General features: G+C 42.2%; 1 protein-coding gene across 1 annotated transcript; it reads right to left on the bottom strand.

Moving 5' to 3' along the window:
- Positions 1 to 378: 378 nt before the first annotated feature.
- On the bottom strand, positions 379 to 9,965 carry LOC106602574 (thioredoxin-related transmembrane protein 2-B). The gene is made up of 8 exons (XM_014195273.2): positions 9,654 to 9,965; positions 9,040 to 9,100; positions 7,225 to 7,338; positions 6,953 to 7,029; positions 4,182 to 4,288; positions 3,963 to 4,028; positions 3,698 to 3,827; positions 379 to 2,357 (listed from the first exon to the last, which is right to left on the bottom strand). The coding sequence occupies exons 1-8, from the start codon at positions 9,840 to 9,842 to the stop codon at positions 2,184 to 2,186; spliced, it is 918 nt and encodes a 305-aa protein (XP_014050748.2). The 5' UTR covers positions 9,843 to 9,965; the 3' UTR covers positions 379 to 2,183.
- Between the last annotated feature and the right edge of the window lie 3,633 nt (positions 9,966 to 13,598).

The following is a 13,598-nucleotide window of genomic DNA, read 5'->3' as shown; positions in this document are numbered from 1 at the left end:
ACAGATGGCCGCCTCGTTTCGCGTTCTTAGGAAACTATGCAGTATTTTATTTTGAACGTTATGCCACAAATGCTTAAATCCCCATTTATATGCGATTGTAAACTGGGTGGGACAAGCCCTGAATGCTGATTTGCTGACAGTAGTGGTATATCAAAACATTCATTTTTACTGCTCTAATGACATTGGTAACCAGTTTATAATAGCAATAAGGCATCTCGGGTTTATGGCCAATATACCATGGCTTAGGGCTGTGTCCGGGCACTCTGATTTGTGGTGTATTGGCCATATACCACACCCCCTCATTTAATAATAGTATAGCGCAACTTGAAATGTAAAGGCAATGTTCCTGCGTTCGGGAACATTGCCAGACTCAATGTATTCATGTACACATTTTTATTCATAAAAAACAAAAAAAACATGTTAGACACCAACTATTCACGCATAGGCAGGAACAAATATACACGGAATCAATCTACATATTCTGAACAGAACTCTACAGTAACCAAGGGAATGTCAAACGGGTAGTAAAATGTTCTGTTGCATCGCCTAGAGGCGCTGGTGTAGAAATGTGTTAATTTTGTTTAAATTAATAAGTCAGTGTTCAGACAGAAGCCAGTCCTGAAATGGGAGCTTTTGAAAGTAAAAATGTAACTCCACCTATTCTGTCAGAGGGGAGTGAGGGATAGTGCCTACCTCAATCTTCCACAACTCCATTTCTATGACTATTTTGCAGATGACAAAATAACAGGTCTAGTTCTCACATGGAATTAGTGTTAATAGCAAAACGCTCTGTTCACTCTCCATCTTTCCCTTCAGCATCATCTTGAACTGAAAACTATTAGGTGATAACAGAATTCAGACAACCACTTATGGAAGAAAGTTTCCTCTCAAAGACAACCTTGTGGGACAGAGGCCGTGGCTCATATATACACACACCCTACCATCATGGACCCAGTTGGAGGTAGGTAGATGGTCAAATATTTTACGCCATGTCTGAACCAATAAGCCATTTCAGACGAAGCCAATGTCACTTCAGTTCAATTGGTGCATGCAATTTGTCTCACCAAGCATGGACTGGACGGAGTGTAAATTCACACTACCGTAATTTCCGGACTATTAAGCGCACCTGAATATAAGCCGCACCCACTGAATTAAAAAAAAATATATTATTTTGAACATAAATAAGCCGCAGGTGCCTACCGGTACATTGAAACAAATGAGCTTTCCACAGGCTTTAACGAAACACGGCTTGTAATAAAAATAAATAGGCTTGTAACAAATAAAAAAATTAGCAGTAAGCTTTAGTTGTCTTTTTGCACTGAGTCAATTCCTCACGCTGCTGTTTCCAACGTCTTATCGACTCATTAAGACCAAGCTCCCGTGCAGCAGCTCTATTTCCTTTTCCAACAGCCAGATCAATCGCCTTCAACTTGAAAGCTGCATCATATGCATTTCTCCGTGTCTTTGCCATGATGAGGGTGACAAAATGACTACCGTAATCAGAATGATGGGAAGTTTGAGAGCGCTTGATTTAATCTAAACAGTAAACAAAAAAGTTGTTTGCCGAACGGGTTAAGGTCAATTTCATTGGTCTAATGAAAGCTTCATGCCGCCAAAAAACTGAGCACGTCACAGAATGTGTTGTTTTGAGGAAAAAAATTGAAAGCGGGAAAAATCCATATATTAGCCGCGTCATTGTTTAAGCCGCGAGGTTCAAAGCGTGGGAAAAAAGTTGCGGCTTATAGTCCGGAATTTACGGTATATCCCAAATGGGACAAGTTTTAAATCAAGTGAAACACTATGAACGGAGTGTATAATTGTAGTGTGCCAATATTAAAGCCTAAATACAATGCATTCAATTGTTAAGTCATAAGTTACACCCTTTTCCCTAGTGCACTATATTAGGTGATAAAATGCCATTTGGGACACAACCAATGATGAGCATAGAGGTTCTCCAGGGAGCTGGAGGAAAGATCGATGAAACTCATAAGTACGACGGAGACGAACAAATCTAACTGTACAGTTTAGATTTGAGTTAATCACATTTTGCAACTCAAATCGTGTTGTACATAGCAAAATAAAAAAGGATTCGTAACAATCATGGTTGTTCCCTCGATAGAACATAACACCAGCTAGTCCCATTGTGATGTCACAGCGTTCTGAGGCCCCTACCCACGACAATTCTATTTGTCCTTCTTGGTCTCCTCCTCCTTGGCGTCGACCTCAGGCTCCTCCTCTTCGGGCAACGGCGGGAACTGTGATTCGTTGATCTTGTCGCTCTGGTCTCCCTTGGACTTATTGAGTTTCTTGGACTTCTGGTAGAGCTCGTTCAGGTTGAACTCCCGGATGATGTTCTCCTGTTGAGAGTGAGATTGAGTGTGTGTGTGCCAGGGTTTCCGGACATTTGACCGGCAGCATTTCAATTTACCGGACATTATACAGCTCTCTAGTGCAGTCAGTACACAACACCATACTCATCAAGCATTTCAATTTACCGGACATTTGTCAAATTAACTGGAAGTATATGCATTGGGTGCAGAACCGGATTAGGGCGTCCACACACGGTGCTCAGAATGACAAATCACATTTAGATGATGGTGATTCATATTAACAGAAGTCAAGGATGCAACAATGTGAGGTCCTTCTTACCAAATTCTGATGTGCACTTTGAGGGTGTTAGAATGACTGTCCACATTTACTTTTCCTCAGCCAAGACAAGTAACGAACAGCAAAATCACTTAGCATATGTCAATCTAATCTAGTGTAGCAGAAAGGTTCACCTATTCTATTAAATCAGCTTGTCGAGAAAGAAATAGCCTATTCCAAACAGACTCTGGGACAGTTGTGGGACGGTAGATCCCAAATTCATACAACCAGTACTAGGCTTTATAAAAAATAAAGTTAAAGCAATGAGTCTGATGCAACAGATCAGAACGTTTAACATAAAATGTTGCTAAACTATTTCTTCACATTTTAAGTGCAGCAATGCACACAAGGCAGTAGGCTACGCACAAACGTTCATTCCATAACGCAATTAGCGGGGAAAATACCATTGTCGAAAGGGCACCGCACATGCGAGCCGTTTCATGTGACGGAGATGAAAATATCAGTTAGAAATTTAGAAAGAGGGGAAATCTAATATGCAACAACAAGCATCGGGTTGCTAATATGACTAGGATTTCGCCTTTGGCTACCAGACAATGAAAGAAAGTCGATATAAAATAATTGCCTCCACAGATCTGAGTTTGGTCTGATTTTTGGCTAGGCTACTTTGAAGCAAGGTAAGACATGCCTCAATATGTATTAAAGCGTTCAGGTTTCAAACAATGAAGTATATATTTTCAAAATGCATACTGCCTCCAGTTCATTGCAAAGTGGTGTGTGACGTGCTGAAGAGCATGCCTTCCGTTGCCTCTGTATGCCTTTTCTGTTTGAGATGCTGTAGCAGCAGCTCTCACGGTGTCCGACAGATTTTCCGCTCAAAGGCTCTGTATCCTATACGAGTGTGATAAAATACAGAGAATATACTGTACACTAAATTATGCTAATTAACTTAGTACGATTTTTCCCTCTCCCAGTCAATGGGCTGGTGCCAATTCTCTCTCTCACACACACGCTAAAAGTCAGCTATTATCAGCTAACGGAAACCCTGGTGTGTGCACATTTCTATGTTCTGCTTTGAAACCACTCCTCTCACCTCAGTGAAGCTCCAGGATACGGCCCTACACTTCTTGTCCACCTGGGGGCGTCTCATCACCTCCTTGCCCCCCTGGAACAGCAGCAGTGAGGGCAGCTGCTTGGAGAGGGGAGAGGTACTCACCTTGTACCTGGAGAAGAGCGATGGAGGAAGGGAAGCAATTACAATGATTCAAAATCAGACGTCCAATCAGAAATCTACTTCACTTATATATAATCCAATCTGCAGAGAAAGGAGGAAAGAGAGAATGAGAAAAGGGACCTACTTCTTAGACACGTCTCCATACCGGCCGATGTCCACCTTCCCAAACTTGAGCCCAGCACAGTTATACCTGTAACCATGAGAGAGAAAACATCAATTTCCCAACAAACTCACAGCAATAGCATTACCGCTTTAGTCGCACCACAAACTGACAGGTGATACTAATAGGGAACACAATACAGGAGGATGTTGATTGAAGCTATGGGTTTAGTCGCCGTCTTACTTGAGGGAGAGGTCTGCGTAGACGGCGGCAAAGGACTGACACTCTGGAGACCAGTTAGCGAAGAACTCTACGATCCACGTCACCCTGTTGTCCCTCTCCAACTCGTCCTGCAACCGGGTCACAAGTCAGCCATCAGTTTCACTAAAGGCTCCCTAAATTTTATCAGCATATTGAATGCGCAACCCGGGCTGGCAAAACCTTGGATCATTGTTATTCTAACTTCCGTGACGTGTACAAAGCCCTCCCCTGCCCTCCTTTCGGAAAATCTGATCACGACTCCATTTTGTTGCTCCCAGCCTATAGACTAAAACAGGAAACGCCCGTGCTCAGGTCTGTTCAACGCTGGGCTGACCAATCGGATTCCACGCTTCAAGATTGCTTCGATCACGTGGACTGAGATATGTTCCGCATAGTGTCGGACAATAACACTGACGAAATACGCTGATTCGGTGAGTGAGTTTATTAGCAAGTACATCGGTGATGTTGTACCCACAGCGACTATTAAAACCTTCCCCAACCAGAAAACGTGGATTTATGGCAGCATTCGCGCAAAACTGAAAGCGCAAACCACTGCTTTTAAATCAGGGCAAAGCGACCGGAAACATGACCGAATACAAACAGTGTAGCTATTCCCTCCGCAAGGCAATCAAACAAGCTAAGCGTCAGTATAGAGACAAAGTAGAGTCGCAATTCAACGGCTCAGACACGAGAGGCATACGGCAGGGTCTACAGTCAATCACGGACTACTTAAATAAAATCAACCCCATCGCGGACCACGATGTCTTACTCCCAGACAAACTAAACAACTTTTTTGCTCGCTTTGAGGACAATACAGTGCCACCGACACAGCCCGCTACCAAAACCTGCGGGCTCTCCTTCACTGCAGCCAACGTGAGTAAAACCCTCACAAGGCTGTCGGCCCAGACGGCATCCCTAGCCGCGTCCTCAGAGCATGCGCAGACCAGCTGGCTGGTGTGGTTATGGACATATCAATCAATCCTTATCCCAGTCTGCTGTTTCCACATGCTTCAAGAGGGCCACTATTCTTCCTGTTCCCAAGAAAGCTAAGGTAACTGAGCTAAATGACTATCGCCCCATAGCACTCACTTCCGTCATCATGAAGTGCTTTGAGAGACGAGTCAAGGACCATATCACCTCCACCCTACCTGACACCCTAGACCCACTCCAATTTGCTTACCGCCCCAATAGGTCCACAGACGACGCAATCGCACTGCCCTAACCCATCTGGACAAGAGGAATACCTATGTGAGAATGCTGTTCATCGACTACAGCTCAGCATTTAAAACCATAATACCCTCCAAACTCGTCATTAAGCTCGAGACCTTGGGTCTTGACCCCGCCCTGTGCAACTGGGTCCTGGACTTCCTGACGGGCCGCCCCCAGGTGGTGAGGGTAGGAAACACCTCCAACCTGCTGATCCTCAACACTGGGGCCCCACAAGGGTGCGTTTTCAGCCCTCTCCTGTACTCCCTGTTCACCCATGCCTGTGTGGTCATGCACGCCTCCAACTCAATCATCAAGTTTGCAGACGACACTAGGCTTGATTACCAACAACGACGAGACGGCCTACAGGGAGGAGGTGAGGGCCCTCGGAGTGTGGTGTCAGGAAAACAACCTCACACTCAACGTCAACAAAACAAAGGAGATGATTGTGGACTTCAGGAAACAGTAGAGGGAGCAGCCCCCTATCCACATCGACGGGACAGTAGTGGAGAAGGTGGAAAGATTTAACTTCCTCGGCATACACATCACGGACAAACTGAAATGGTCCACCCACACAGACAGCGTAGTGAAGAAGGCACAGCAGCGCCTCTTCAACCTCAGGAGGCTGAAGAAATTTGACTTGTCACCAAAAACTCAAACTTTTACAGATGCACAATTGAGAGCATCCTGTATCACCGCCTAGTACGGCAACTGCTCCGCCCATAACCGTAAAGCTCTCCAGAGGGTAGTGAGGTCTGCACAACACATCACCAGGGGCAAACTACCTGCCCTCCTGGACACCTACACCACCCGATGTCACAGGAAGGCCAAAAAGATCATCAAGGACAACAACCACCCGAGCCACTGCCTGTTCACCCTGCTATCATCCAGAAGGCGAGGTCAGTACAGATGCATCAAAGCGGGGACCGAGAGACTGAAAAACAGCTTCTATCTCAAGGCCATCAGACTGTTAAACAGCCATCACTAACATTGAGTGGCTGCTGCCAACATACTGACTCATCTCTAGCCACTTTAAACAATACCACTTTATTTAATGTTTACATTCCCTACATTACTCATCTCATATGTATATACTGTACTCTGTACCATCTACTGCATCTTGCCTATGCCATTCGGCCATCGCTCATCCATATATTTTTATGTACATATTCTTAGTCATTCTTTTACACGTATGTGTAAAAGGTAGTTGTTAGGAAATTGTTAGATTACTTGTTAGATATTACTGCATGGTCGGAACTAGAAGCACAAGAATTTCGCTACACTCGCATTAACATCTGCTAACCATGTGTATGTGACAAATAAAATTTGATTTCATTTTGATTTAAAATTATCCTCTGCGTGGATCAGTTTTCAAATCACCTGATAAAAATACTTTCAACTGAAATGTCAAAAACAATCTAACTGGTGTCACCTTCTGCGATCCTGTGAAAGTATAATTTTTGATACACACATCTGTGTTGTTTTCGAACTAACATGGCAATATTGTCAGTCACTGTAGAGCCTTAGAGGTAATCTATGGTACTCACGTCTATGGTCTTGTCACTGAAGTACTTGATGTACTCTGGGCCCATGTAGAGAGGAGGCTTACAGGTCATCAGGAACACTGGAACACACAATCAGCCAATCAGAGCGCCGAATGAGGGGCCATCTGGTTATAGGTCATGTCATCTAACTAGGCATTTACCGGTATAATTAATTACCACAACAGTAGAGGAGTGCGTGTCTGTGTGCATCCATGCATGTATGAACAAAGTGTGTATGTATGCACACATTGTGTGGTGCAAGTGTGTGTACTGACCAATGCAGAGGGTGAGGTAGAGCAGACCCATGCGGATGTCCAGTCTGAAGAAGAGGATAACGTTGGCCACCTTACTGAACAGAATGATGTTCCCCACGTGCTGTTCCACCGTTACTGAGACAACGAGAAATGGAGAGAAAGGGTTAAATCAATTAAACAACCTTTTTTTAGCTTTAAAAAAAAGAAACTATTGCATAGAATAAGGACAATTTTGCAGGTTGAAGACAATAGTGAACTTGGGGAGGAAACACAAAGAACAATAACATTTAGAGTGACAGAGAAAGAACAGATGTGAATAGAAGACAGGAACAAACTGTTTTGTAACACGACGGGTAAAGGAGTGACAAAAAGAACTACGGAAAAAAAGTGAAAAGTGTAAAAACGGTTTGAGCCTGAGAAAGAGGGACAGTTTATAGTTGAGGCCTAACAAGTGAGGGGTTCACTTTAAGGAGGAGGGAGAGACAGGCAGATGAAAGACGAAGGGAGTGCCAACGACCAACAACAGAGCTACAATAATGTAAACGCCACAATGACACCACAAGGTCAACAGACAACACAGCCTTATCATTTCTTCCTATGAACGATCTATTAAAACAGTCTGTTTACAACACTAAAGTATTCATTTAAATAGGGCTGTGTGGACAAGACATTTGCCATAGCAGATTGGATGAATACTTAGAACAACAACACTAATATACAGCAGTAACCAAGAACAAAAAAAAAAGTTTGGCTTTACACCAAACGATTTGGCTCAGACAAAGTTTAAGTGTCTGAAATGTTAGCCTTGTGGATGCAAAAGTGAAACTTCGCTAGCAATGTGTGTGGGTACCAATTGTTTAACTGAAATGGTAACCATATGTTGAATGTCATGTGAAACAAACATGTCTGCCTGCTGAAGGAGACCCCTAGCTCAAACTGCGGTGGTTTCCCCTAGATACAACAGACTCAAAATTGGCTATATCATAAACATTCATCAAAACAAAAATATGCCTTTTTTTGTCTTCATTTAAGGTTAGGGATAGGCATATGGTTGGCAGTATGGTTAAAATCAGATTTTTATGTATTTATTTTATTTAACTAGGCAAGTCAGTTTAATAACAATTTCTTATCTACAATGACGGCCTACCCCGGCAAAACCCTAACGACGCTGGGCCAATTGTGCGCCGCCCTCCCAATCACGGCCGGTTGTGATACAGCCTGGAATCGAACCAGGGTCTGTAGTGACACCTCTAGCACTGAGATGCAGTGCATTAGACCGCTGGGAAGATCAATTGTAGAAATAGGCAAGGGTTCATGACCTCAGCCACCCAAGCCACAGCCTGTTCTCCCCGCTTCCAACATGTAGGCAGTACAGGAGCGTCATGGCAAAAACTGAAGACTGGCCAATAGCATTTACCCACAGACCACCAGGCTGCTGAATAGCCACCACTAGTCAGCTGTACCCTGCAATTACATGTGTGACCCTGTGCATGTGACTAATAAACTCTAAAATGCTGTGTGGCAACTAGTGATGACCAACTGATGGGGGGGTGGTCAGTTTTATAATGTCAAAAACGACAGGCGGTTACAACTCTGGTAATGATTAACCTTTGACTTTAGCTCTGTATGAAATATTTACATGAGTGAATTAGTGATGTGGTAGTGAGCTGCTGTATTGGTCAAGGATTTTTGTATAACAAACTGTACGTATATGTGTGCGCCTCTGTGTCAGTCTGTTTTTAAGTAAGTAAACAGATGAGAATGGGTCATAAAAGTAGGTGTACGCTTGGTAGATCTCTGATGACAACAGGGCTCTAGTTCAGGGCTGATACTTACTAGCTCTTCTGTTTTTCATCATGACGATGGCACTGAGGAACATAAGAATCTCCACTTCTCTCTGTGGAACATGAGAATAGAATAAACATACAGGGCAGGGCATTTCAGTCTATAGACATTTCATCTATCTGCTTTACATTACATGGTCGGGGCAGGCGTGCAACTAACTCCAGTATTGCCCGTGCCACCGTTTACTTTTTGGGGTGGTTTTGGTGCATGCACTCATGGTGGTCGCGGCACTTTCAGCCCTAGATAAAACAAGGTCCTGGTAGCCTAGTATCAGAGGGGGCACGCACCTGCAAACTCCCCAATACACCCACCCTTTGCACGGTTCTGTCTCACATCACCTGCCTGTTACTTTCCGATTTAGTTTCGGGTCACAGTCTATAGCATCTTTCAGTGTCGAACCCAGGCTGGCTCCCACCGAATTTCAGAATGGCCATTCATGTAGCTAACTAAACCCCCACTCTGTCATCACATTTAGCATAGGACAGCTAACGTTAGCTCGTTGGCAATCTAACCAAATAATTCATCCCGGCCTAATCACGTGTATCATTCCTACCATTTTTCTCTCTATTTTTCAATCCCCATGTGTTACACCATCCAATACTGACCCAGTCAAAGTCGCAGGGGTTGCCATCCTCTCGTTGTGTCGAAAGATGTTCGCAGATGCCTGGCGTCTTGCGGATCAAAAGAAACGCGACTGACATGAACAGAGACGCGACATAGTATGGCTTTAGCAGCCACTTGTACACCTGCGGCAAGTGGTAGAGGAATGCAAGGAGAGGTGTTAGCAACGCCATTTTCTAATTTAGATATACAAAAAAAAGAAAACTCGCTGGATGGATTTCCAGTCTGCCAATGTGTAAACTGCGAATTAAAGGGCAGGAAGGATGTGGCCGAGGTCAATGCGGACGAATCCTTGGAAATAGTCCCGCCTCTTTTGTGAAATGGTGGTGATTGGCCAGTTGAAAACATATAAGGAACAATGATTGGTTACATTTTCCGAAAAAGGAAGGGCAAAAGAAAACCAGATTCCTCCCTTTCCTTCATTTGGGAAAAAAAGGGGCGTTTTTGGAATACTTTTTACATGCAGGGCTTGTTCGACATTGCAGCCGACAGTGCAGGCGACTGCCGACTGACTGATCTACAAATCACCAGTGGTGGGAAAAATATCAAAAAAGTATCAAAAGTAAATGTAATTGCTCAAATATACTTTAACTTAAGTATTAAAAGTAAAACAATAAATACATGAGCAAAGCAGACAGCACCATTTTCTTGTTTTTAAAATGTATGAATGGCCAGGGTCAAACTCCAACACTCAGACATTATTTACAAAATATGCATTTGTGTTTAGTGAGTCCGCCAGGCCAGATGCAGTAGGGATGACGACATGTTTTCTTGATAAGTGCATGAATTTGACAATTTTCCTGTTCTTCTATGGATTCAAAATATAAGGAGTACTTTTGGTTGTCAGGGAAAATGTATGGAGTAAAAAGTACAATATTTTCTTTAGGAATGTAGTAAAGTAAAAGTAGTCAAAAATATAAATAGTAAAGTACAGATACTCCAAAAAAACTACTTAAGTAGTACTTTAAAGTATTTTTTACTTAAGCAATTTACACCACTGGTGGAAAGCCTTCCCAAAAGAGTGGAGACTGTTATAGCAGCAAAGGGGGAACTCCACATTAATGCCCATGATTTGGAATGAGATGTTTGACAAGCAGGTGTCCATATACTTTTGGAAATATGGCTTTTTTTCCTGGCTTGGCTTCCCCAGTGATTTTACCAACAAACCGCTACATTTAGTGCATAAAGGCTCTCCAAACCTGTTTTTTTTTTTAAATTATTCATAAATACTTTCCTAATCCTAAATAATATGCGGATCAGAGTATCCTTTAAATCTATCAATTGGTTCTGAAAAGGAGACGAATATGCCTGTATTTACATGGCTTTCTTTCATTGATCCCTAATATTCTGAAGCGTTCTCTCCATATATTCTAATAAGTCTGTCGAGAAAATTCAAATGAAAAGGTACACCAAATGTAAAGGCATGGCTTTAGATAAATGTAGTGAAAACACTATTGAATGAAAACTCCCAGTGCAAGTCTGTCGGCCAGCAAGTGGGAGGGTTTTCAGGGGTTGAATTAAATGTATTCATCGCGCGCAAAGGAACCACAACCGCAAAGACTGTTACTGAGGTATTTGATCAGTTAAATCAAAAACATTACGTAGCTGCGGCACTCCAGGACCAGGGTTGGTTACCCCTGGTGTAGTTTATGCACTAGTTTCAGCATACGCTACCTATAAAATCACTGTTTTCAGTGTACATGTATACCTCTGCTTTGAGATTGTGAAACACTGCAAGCCCAATGCTGCCACCAATTGGTCAACTGTGATAGCTTAAAGATGGGTTCTTCCCTGTTTGTGTAAGGAAATTCCAAAGGCCGTCATTGTAAATAAGATTTTTTTCTTAACTTAATTGCCTAGTTAACTAAAGGTTAAATAAAAATAAATAAACGTCTTATTCTGCTCAGCAGTTTATGTAGAAGAGTAATTATGGAGTAACAGACCTCTGCTGGGAGGTTTTTCAGTGGAGCTTTGGCGAGAAAACCCTAAAATGAAGTGTGAAAATTGGGAAAGGAAGGAAGAATAAAACAAATTGGATAATTCTGATTCTTAAATTCTTAAAACGCATCCATATTTCAATTTCAATAAAATGTGTATTTATGTAACCAGGCAGGTCAGTTAAGAACAAATTGTTATTTACAATGACGGCCAAACCTGGACGATGCTGGGCCAATTGTGCGCTACCCTATGGGACTCCCAATCACTGCTGGATGTGATACAGCCTGGATTCGAACCAGGGACTGCAGGGGACTCTTGCACTGAGATGCAGTGCTTTAGACCGCTGCACCACTCGTTAGCCCCAACTGTTCCGAAGTAAAAGTGCAAAATGATATTTTACATTTTAATTTAAACTATTTTCCTATTTCTTGTCAATTGAAGTGGATATACCCTGTATATCACCTGTTAAAATAATGGTTTTCCTTTTATTAAAGCATACTCCTCTGAAAAATATGTTGTCAGTGTCAATTGCAATGAATGCATCCATGACAGATTTACACTTTCTTATTAATTGGGCTACACTGATTAAATGCCAGTGAGTTAGTTTATTTGCCCAATTCTACTTTCAGTTCAGTTCTCTTTCCAAACATACAAAGATAAGGGATTTGTACAAATACTTTAAAGGCGCCCACCAGAAGGCATTGCTGCCTGTCCCTATTTCGACATAATTCCGGCCCTAGAGGGGGAGTGCTTGTTTAGGTTCAACGTCCAAAGAAGGATATGTAACAACACCCTGAGTGCATCACACATGAAACACCAATACAAATGTAACAACAGCACAACAAAATAGATCAACAAGTTGCTGTTCATTATAGGATAGACGCTTGTGGTTTTGCTGCACCAATCAAAGTAGTGAAGTGTGTAGTGACGCAAGACTGTAGTGGCCAAAACCATTACTCTTGGGGCAAAGGGAAGAGCAGGGTTACAAAATACTCATATATATTTATTTTTAATACAGATGAGCAATTTTTTTTGTTGTTGAAAATTGACAAATTATTTCTGCAAATATGTAAACACCACAGGAGTCCTCCTACAATTGGGAACTTTACAGTCCTATTCATCAAACAACAATTAAAAGGTAGGCTCTCTGTCCCTCAGTTATGCACATCAACAACAAGAAGATCAACAACTAATGCTAGCCAGCTATCTAGCTAATGTTAGGCTCCGTGTTTTTAGCTTGCTACATAAATAGATATGCTCGCCTATTAGCCACGTTATGAATGACTTGTGATCATTGCCTTTGCTAGTTTGATTGTATTGACATTCCCAGCCTTAGTTACATTCCTCCCATTTTTTTTTGGTCCATAATATTGAATCATTGAAACTGAAACAGTGCTTTCCGAATGGAGGCAGCAAACAATGTACCAGGCCAGCTGTGATTTACAACCTGTTAGCAATATTCTTTGGACTGCCAAGACATGTATTTGTGAATTATATTAATCATGCATTGAACTGCATCCATCTATTCTGACAATGCCTTAGTGTACGGCATGGAACGCTGAGTCAAATATAACCTATTTTTTAAAAACATCTTATAATGTTGGTTTTGTAGCATAAACTGGGAATTGGATATGTTTGACTGATATTATGATTGTTTGTTTCATATCTGCAAAGTAGTTAAAACGCTATCAGTTCCACTTTAAACTTTAGGTCACCGGTTACTATGTGTGCTAAACATGAAATGTTTTTTTGCAATGGGAAGTAATTGTTTAACATTTTGATTGGGAAATGCTTAATGGTTGTGTTTATGTATTGTTATGATTGGGTCCTACTGGCTTATTATGTTAGAGTTTATGGACTGCTTATCCTTTAACATCATGCTGTCTGTGACTGCTGTCTTTCCATCGGCCCTATGCAGTGGTGTAGTGTTGCCTGGAGAAGTGGGTATACTCTAATTTTGCCCAAAAGTTCGCAAGTGGCCAGCCCAGCGA

This window comes from Salmo salar, chromosome ssa04 (assembly GCF_905237065.1).
Source record: "Salmo salar chromosome ssa04, Ssal_v3.1, whole genome shotgun sequence".
Lineage (NCBI taxonomy): Eukaryota > Metazoa > Chordata > Actinopteri > Salmoniformes > Salmonidae > Salmo > Salmo salar.
Note: the sequence above shows the minus strand (reverse complement) of the source record. Positions and strands in the feature narration are given on the sequence as shown.

Coding starts and splice junctions, on each gene's coding strand:
- LOC106602574 (XM_014195273.2), bottom strand. CDS start 9,842: ATGGCGTTGCTAACACCTCTCCTTGCATTCCTCTACCACTTGCCGCAG. Junction 7,339..9,039: donor GATGAAAAACAGAAGAGCTA/GTAAGTATCAGC, acceptor TCGTTGTCTCAG/TAACGGTGGAACAGCACGTG. Junction 2,358..3,697: donor TATCCTGGAGCTTCACTGAG/GTGAGAGGAGTG, acceptor CACTCTCAACAG/GAGAACATCATCCGGGAGTT.